The sequence below is a fragment of the Octodon degus genome, unplaced genomic scaffold, assembly GCF_000260255.1.
Source record: "Octodon degus isolate 3935 unplaced genomic scaffold, OctDeg1.0 scaffold00069, whole genome shotgun sequence".
NCBI lineage: Eukaryota > Metazoa > Chordata > Mammalia > Rodentia > Octodontidae > Octodon > Octodon degus.
In genome coordinates this window covers 12,377,971-12,386,703 of record NW_004524645.1, presented here as the reverse complement: position 1 = coordinate 12,386,703, position 8,733 = coordinate 12,377,971, and the positions used below count along the sequence as shown (strand labels likewise).

Below are 8,733 nucleotides of genomic sequence, written 5' to 3'. Positions count from 1 at the left end.
GCTGGGCCTGAGCTCTGGGTCTATTCAGGATCCCGCGGCCCTCAGTCGTCTAACTCACTCGCTGGGCCTGTGCTCTGGGTCTGTTCAGGATCCCGCGGCCTGGGTCATCTCACTCACTTGCCCGGCCTGAGCTCTGGGTCTATTCAGGATCCTGCAGCCTGGGTTGTCTCACTCACTCCCCGGGCCTGCGCTCTGGGTCTGTTCAGGATCCCGTCAGGCCCTGGGTTGTCTAACTCACTCGCCGGGCCTGCACTCTGGGTCTGTTCAGGATCCTGTGGCCTGGGTTGTCTCCAGAAGTTGCTTTTTGATTTTAATTTATTTTGTAAAGATTTTGCTAGCTGGATAGCAAAGATGAAAAAATACTTTCATTTTCCAACTCAGCCTGCCCTCGGCCCTTTATAGTCCTAAATTGTGCTCGTAAACTAAGTTTTTATTTCACCTCATCTCTCTTGTACTGTACAAAACCAGGGCCAGTCAGTTATCACTTTCAACATTTTGCCTGAGAACGCCTTATCTGCCATCTCCCATGCTATCATAGACCACTATTTCGGAAATTGTTTCAAAACCACATGGCATTCTTGTGGCCAGCTGTATCAGTTTCCAGCTCACTTTTCAGCCTCTGCTGTTTCTAAACTGATTTCTCCAGATTCTGCCCTAATGTTTTGTCCCTAAGCCAGTGACCCATATCTCGGTCTTTTTAGGACAGCACTCCACTTGTGGATATCAATTTCCTTATCATGTAGGTTCTGACACATTATAAACTACCCCAGAATTTTATACTAATTTTATACTGTGTCTTAGAACAACATTTATTTAGATAGATTTGCATGTATCAGCCATTTGAGCAAGGCACAGCCAAGAAAATATTTTCTAGCCTAGATCTGGCTCAGATAATCACAGCTGAACATAGTTCTGGATCTTAAATTAGTAGATAGGTCTGCTGGGTCTGGTTACTTTATAGCAAGTTCTTTATGGCTCTTCCTTTAGAACCCTGAGTTTGTTTAGTCAGAGGTCATTCTAAACCATCAAAGCCAGTTTTTCCCCGATGGATCAGTAATAATTCTTATGCTGGGGTTTAAATCTACTTATATTACTAATTTGACTTATCTCTTTGTTTGGTTTTCCATTTTATAGTACTGATTTCTTTTAAAATTATTTTTCCATTTCTCCCTATAAACTGGAAATTATATACTTTTGCTGTTTTTAAGTCAGTTTTCTTGGGGAGTATAACATGCGTACTTAATTTATCATAATCTATTATTACTTGTTGCTTTCATTATGCTGCTAGACAATGCAAAGATTTTAGAACTCTCTAGCTCCACATATTCCCTCAATTAATTCACCATAATCATTTAATCTTTGTATATTTTAATTCTTATAACAGGTTATTATTAGATTCTACCCATAAGTTTACTGTTCATTCTTTCAAGCACCTCTGATCTTCCCCATAGAGTCAGATCAGCATACTCAGCATAGGAGGTGGCAGAGCCACCTGTGAAAGGTGGCCACTGAACAACTGAGCAATGCCCATACTCCACGTATCCATTAGAAGCTCTGGATCCAGGGGACATGTGGCAACCCACTCAGGAGCCCTCCTGGACATCCAGGAGCTACTTTTCTTCTTCTGGTTTCCAATAAACACTCTCCTCACTTAAGAGAAGGAGGTAGAGAGAGAAAGAGAGAGCTGACCAGTACTAACTACAAGAAGACTACTACTTCAGGGAAGCCATTATGGATTCTTCAGGAAAAGGGAAAGCATAGTTTCCTCAGGCAGAGGTAGAAGGGATACTTCCAATGGAAAAGAAGATATGACTCAGAATCTGCCTATAAATCTTCTTTCTAATTTTCAGGATGTCCTTCTTCCCAATCAATGATCCCTCACCTCAATAAAAACTTAGGTCTTTTTTTCTTTGTTACCATAATAGAAGACCACAGATTGAGTAATTAATAAACAATAGGCATAAATTTGACTCATAGTTCTGGAGGCTAGAAACTACAGCAGCCAACCAACTCTAGTATACTTATTTTGACTAAAATGTTCTAAAGTAACAGATACTATATTTGGTTTCCCAGAGGCTTGCCTTCTGTGGATACTTGATTAAAAGTGATAATTGAGTAACTGTTTTGCTACTTCATCCCATGGACTGAAAGCACCCACTTTATCACTGAAAGGAGGGTTATTAGAGCTGTTATATCTAATCAGATTAGAAAACTAACTCCAGAACACTCAGGACCAATTTAAAGCACTCATTTTTAAGATTTAGTTGCTCTGGAACCACTCTCGTACCAAATTCCACATCAGTCAGGGTTCAACCAGAGGCAGAACCAGGAGGAAAAAGTATACATTCATATACCTGTAACTACATTTTGGGAGGGCATATACAATGGTGGTGGCCTCAGTTATTTTACTTGTTGTTGGGACAAAATATGTGACACCTAAAATGAAGGAAGGAAAGGTTTATTTAGCTCACAGCTTGTGGAGCTTTCAGTCTACACTTGGCTGGCTCCCAGGCAGAGTGGAACATGGCAGAGAGCAGCACTTTATGGCAGCAGAAAACAGCAAAGAGCAAAGAGAAGGGCAGCAGCTGTGACTTCTAGCCAGCCTCTCTCCCCTCCTTGTATTATAAACAAGCTACCCTGGGGTGGGGATGTAGAACTCACATAATGTCCATGCCCTTCTCTTGCACAGGATGAGGATGTTTACAACTAAGAATCTTGGCACTGTGCTGAGTCACTTAATTAAACTTCTAAGCTTCTAAAGTTGACACAATGTATCAATGAATACAGTAGTCCTATAAGATTATGACTTGTGACATTGTAGCTATCATAGTTTGTGTAAGAATACTTTATGATATTCACACAATGATTAAATCACCTAATGATACATTTATCAGAATGCAGCTGTGATTGTTGTGATATGTCAACTTGACTTAGGAACTGCCTAGCAGATTAGTAAAGCTTTGAGTGTGTCTGTGGATAACTGGCACATAGGCCAAAAACTGGGGAGGACCCAGCCCCAGTGCGGATGACACCAACCAATAGACATATCCAGGGTGGAATAAAAAGGGAAAGAAGCAGAAGTCTTCCCTTTTCTTCTTTGGAGGAGCCCTGGTCTTCTCCATTGCTTTTGGATGTTCATTGCCAGTTCCTTCAGCCTTCCAGTGTAGACTCTTCTGCCTTTTAACCTGGACCCTTCAGCTTTCTGACGCAGACTTGTACCAAACTCTGCCAGGAGTTCCAGGCCTTCAACCTTGAACTGTATCCCTTGGCAGTGTGCAGACAGTCATTTCCATTTTTCTACCCATGATCCTCTAGGTGGAGGATTTACTTGTAAACCTACCTAGTAAATCTTTTATATAATCATATGTATGTATTGTATTAAATCTGTTCCTCTAGTGAAACCTGATACAGTAGTCCTGGTGTTGGCACATGACTGTATATATGTATGGGTATACTGATTATATATTTGTGTGTCTATATATATGTATATAGATAGATAGATAGATAGAGAGAGACAGAGAGAGAGAGAGAGAGAGAGAGAGAGAGAGAGAGAGAGAGAGAGAGACATTGATTGATGGCACTAAGCAGCCCAGATATCAAAGGGGTTAGCAGAGGATCCAGGGAAGGTACAGAAATCATAAGCCTACTGCTCCTTCATGCCAATAAGGTGACATAGGAGATCAGCAACATCATGTGTGTGTACTTCCCTCTTGCCTTCCAATCTTGAGAATTTCCTTTGTGGCCCACTCTTACCAGAAACGTGTAAGAAAGAAAATTCTGAGAAAGGAATTTCATCCTAGCCAATGTGACCCATTATAAGGCCATCACATTCTCCAGTGATTATATATCTCTTCAGATCATCATTTTGTTCCTGAATTAGCTTTAGTAAATTCTGTTTTTCCTGAGGAAGTAGTCCATTCATCTAGTTTTAAAAATTATAGGCATCTTGTGATACTCCATAAATGCATGCAATTTTTGTTTTATATAGCAGTTAAAATTTTTATTTCAAGAATTAAAAATAAAAAACTTATTAGCCAAAAGGCATTCACATAATTCTTGTGAACTTTTTTGTCAGTGTTTTCTAGTATATCTATAATTATATTCCTTTTGTAGTCATATAATAATATGGTTATTTTTATATTGCTTTTTAACTTAATAGGATTATAATGAAAGAATATTTTTGTTACTGATTATTTGGTATGGAGATTTGTAGACAGTTTTTATAAATGCATATTCTCTAAAATTGATTGCAGAGTTGTTTGTGTATATATTTATCACAAACACACCTAAATACAAACAGTATACAAATACCTACACACTACCAAGTGAACTAATTGGGCTCTCCCATCTTCTATACACTGATTTCTTATCTCCATATTCTATTATTGAATTTGTTGTATTTAATATCCCCTTTTAGCAATTCAGTCTAGCAGTTATATCAATTTTGTATTAAAAATTTTAAATCTTTGTTATTATATGTATTTATAATTTTTAAGTCTTCCTGGTAAATTATTGCTTTTCCCATTCAGTAATGATCTTTTGGAGCTGGAGATTGATTAGCTTGGTAGTAGGGCACATTCACCTAGGGAGCACACAACCCTGGGCTTCAATCCCTAGCACTGTTGTTGGAAATATAGCAAAGCACTGAAATGATTTTGTTCGTGTGTGTGTACGTGTATGTGTGCATGTTTTATAGTATCAGAGGCTGAACAGAAGGAGTACTGAGCTATATCCCCTCCCACCTTCTTTTTAATTTTATTTTGAGACAGGGTCTCATTAAATCACCAAATTTCTCAGGCTGGGCTCAAACTTGTGATCTTTCTGCCTCAGCCTCCCAAGCATCTGGGAACAGAGGAATGCACCACGGCACCTGGTGAATAATGATCTTTTTGACCCCTAATGACACATTTGCTGCAAAATTTATCCTGTCTTTTTTTTTTTTTTTTTTTTTTTTTTTGGAACCGGGGATTGAACTCAGATCCTTGCGTTTGCCAGTCAAGTGCTTATCCTACTGAGCCATCTCCCCGGCAAATTTATCCTGTCTGATATTACTATTGCTATGATTTTCATTCTGCTCTTTTTTCTGCCCCCCAGGGTTTTCTTTTAATTTTCTGTAAGCTCTGTTATACACTTAAAAAAGACATTTACTGTATTTTAGCCATTATGTCTGAAGTGTGTAGCAGGGGACTTTCAGATTTGTTTCTAGATCCTAAAGTCCTAAAACTTAAAAAAAATGAAACCTATACTTACCTATAAACAGAAATCTCTTACTATGTTTGATATTAAATCAGAATAACAGAATTTTACAATATTTATATAATCAAGTCATCTTATCAATGATGTTAAATAGTATTAATTATAGGACTCAATGTGAATACATTGACTTTGATCTCTAACACAAAAATAGACTTTTTTTTCTATAGTTTCCCACAGGAAACTGATACGGATCCCTTCCCTGAAGGCTGTTTCTCCCACCAGAGGATTAGTGGTTTATGGAATCTCAAAAAAGTATACCACTTTGAATATGGAAGCAGCTTATTTTATTAATAGTTTGCTATTCCTTTTCCCTCGGTCACTTCCAGATGTTGCACTTCATAGTTTTCTCTGGTCCTCTGCTTTCCTCTCAGCATGGTTCTAATCTGCACTGGTCTCTCAGTTCGATGGCATCCAAGAAATCCACAAAAGGCTCAAACGAAGTTTCTAACTGGCAATGTATGAATCCTACCACTGGAGGCAAATCCTACCAACTGATGTTTAACCTTATCTTACCAAATCAGGTTGTTAAGGGTTTCAAGCATTCAGTCTGTTTGTGGCATATATAGGGAGTCTACTTTTTGTCTATTACTTTGAATTTCAAGAGTCCTGGAAAGAGTATTATTTGAGTTCAGCTGTTTATAGGAGCCCGAGAGGAAGCCTTTACTGGTAGCGAGAATGCTTGGTATTTGATATGTTATCCTTCTCATACTTATGCACAACATAGAAAGCCTTTAAAAATTCATTGAAGTCAATGCTTCCATCTTTGTTTAAGTCCATTGTGTTGGCAAGCTCATCAATCTGAGAATCATGAATTTGGACATTGTAGTGAGAACTGAAAAGTTTCCACATTTTCCGAAATTCTTCCATGGATATTTGGCCTAAAAGAACATAGAAGACAGTGAGTATTCATGTCAACATCTACCTAGGATAGACATGGGAAAGTCATGTGAATTGAATAGTTCCAATGTGAGGCTCATTAACATTCCTAACCATCCAGGCAATAAAGGACATGAAAAAGTAAGATCATCAGTGTAAGCAACAGCATGCCACTTTCAACTGCCAAGTGATCCTGAGTTATTCCAAAGCTAGAATAAGTAAATAGTGATGGACTGTGGACTATGGAACTACATGTGGTATAAAAATGATAAGAACTGAAACCTAAGGGGGAGGAACATGGAATGACGGCAAACAAGAGAACAATATCAAAGCAGAGGGAGACTCTGGGAGTTAGTAAGAGGATTGAAAACAATAGGCAATACTTTTCAGTTACTGGTGTGTGTGTGTGTGTGTGTGTGTGTGTGTGTGTGTGTGTGTGTGTGTTTAAAGATGTCTGCAGTAGGGGGGTATCTGATTTGTGACTATGTGATGCTGGGTTTTGAACGCAGAGCCTTGTGGATAGTAGGCAAGCATTCAACCATTGAAACTACATCCCCAGCCCAATATATTTTTTACGTTTGAAAATAAGTAACAAATAAGTAACTATGCATTGAAAGTTAAATAAACAATGAATTTCCATAGCTCTTAGTCTCTAACACTGAATCAGAACTCTATAAGGTTTCGTTTTTTATTTCAGGGTAACTAAGACATTAAAATGGAAAGTGAATTATCTTTATATTTGTGCTGGTGATTAACTAAAGAGACTGCCCCAGTTTGACCAGTGGCTACACAGGCTCCTATAGAATGCTGTGCTCTTGAGTATAGACTATGTGGCCCATCTAAAATAACAATAACAACTCTCTTAGAGTTTCATAAAGTTTGGATGAAAAATGAAATGGATGAAAAGAGTTCTGATTTTGGAGAAACAGAGTTTTGCTTTGTACTATTACTGAACCAATCTGAGTTCATTTACCTGAGCGATCAGAATCAATGATATTAAATATAATTTGCAGGTCAGTTCGGTATCTATACAGCGTTTCAATTATAGCAGATTCAGCCTAAAATAAAGATTTTCCAAGTGTTAAAATATACAGAATTAATGACACATTAGTTTTAGCAAATGTAACAAACAAAACAATCACTAGCCATTCAAAATAGGTGATTTAGGTAAAAATTGGAAAAGGCAAGCCTTCTATTGGCCCAATGATCTGTAATCAGATAAAAAAAAACCCTGCTTTTGTGTTCCTTAAGGGACCAACATAAACAAGGCAGCAGAAAATAATGGTTGCCAACTTTTACAGCAAGCTTTATGTGGATTAATTAATTCAGTCCTCTACAGTCTTAAAGGAATAGGAACCAAACTCAGTATTATACCCACTTTACAGATTACAAATCAGGACAATTTCCCTCTGTAAGGTCATGCAGCTATTAAGTGGGATTTGAACCTTAGTTTTCTGAAGCCAAGGCCTATGATTTTAGTCACCATGGCAAACTGTCTCTGAAGTGAGTACAAAATTTTCATTTTAGATTCTAGCTAGCACTATTTCCCTACTCCATTCTTCTTATCTTCCCTACAAACATGCAAGTTCTAGCTTCAATCGTGTCAATAATATAACTAATTGCTGATGAACTGCTAACAAATGAATGCTGGGATCTGATACCTCTCTCTGGGCTGTTCCCATTTTAATAAAGGAAGTTACATTTTTAACTTCTTAAGATAGTCTGCATCAGGTCAGCAAGCCTACATGTTGTTAGGAAAAACATTATTTTGAATGGTATGCTGCATGAAAGAATAGATGTCATGTCTACTTTCTGCTTGACAGTATTTAAAATAAGAGCCGCATACATAGATTATCTTGATTAAGCCTTTTCTTCTTTTTGCCTAATTTAGAATGCACACATTTCATGAACAGATCATAGTGTCCTTGGGAGATTCTCTTTTTGCCTTTCCTAAGATCACCACTCCCATTCATTGCATGATTTTACTTTCAACTTTTCAAAAGACTAAATTACTTAGAGATTGTAAAAAAAGGGTGTTTTGGCCCAGCCAGCTCATAGCTGGGGCTATGTGTTACTTGCCTCTTTCACTGGTTTTTCAATGCGGATATCCTGGAAACTGGTCATGTAGTCAGCGTATCCATCTTTGTCTACTTTGACCAGATGCATACTCAGGGTTCTCCATGGTAAATTCAGCCCCAAAATGCTCTCCATAGAAAAAGCCCACTGAGTCACTGAAAGTTTTCCTAAGAACAACAACAACACAGCTCATATAATTTGAAAAAAAAAAAAAAAAAAGGATACAAACCCCTTGGTAGAGTTGGTGGGCAGCCTGGGGTTTTGAGGTCTGTGACCTTGTTGGTCTCCTTCACAATCTATTCTGCCAAGCCCCAGAGCCTAGAAGGAGGAATAACTAAAGGCAGTCTTTCATACTGCACAGATCTTGCCCTTACTGTCATGTTTAAGAAATAGCACTTTGGGTATTAGATTTTTTCTGATTAATCAAGTAAGGTATGCTTATTAACAAATATCAATTTTTTCTACCTCTCCAGGCCCCCTATATATATAAATATGTGTTGACATAAGTACATATCCAGTTTTCTT

At 37.9% G+C, this 8,733-nt stretch overlaps 1 protein-coding gene across 3 annotated transcripts in view; it reads right to left on the bottom strand.

Moving 5' to 3' along the window:
- Positions 1-5,041: 5,041 nt before the first annotated feature.
- The window catches only part of Ppef1 (protein phosphatase with EF-hand domain 1), a 201,145-nt gene continuing 197,453 nt past the window's right edge, over positions 5,042-8,733 (bottom strand). For all 3 annotated transcript variants that reach the window (XM_004635109.2, XM_023719556.1, XM_023719555.1), the window contains 3 exons: positions 8,212-8,375; positions 7,106-7,190; positions 5,042-6,134 (listed from right to left, as the gene is read on the bottom strand). In XM_004635109.2, the coding sequence (XP_004635166.1) occupies positions 5,917-6,134; positions 7,106-7,190; positions 8,212-8,375 (467 nt within the window). In that variant the 3' untranslated portion in view covers positions 5,042-5,916. The remainder of the gene's footprint in view (positions 6,135-7,105; positions 7,191-8,211; positions 8,376-8,733) is intronic.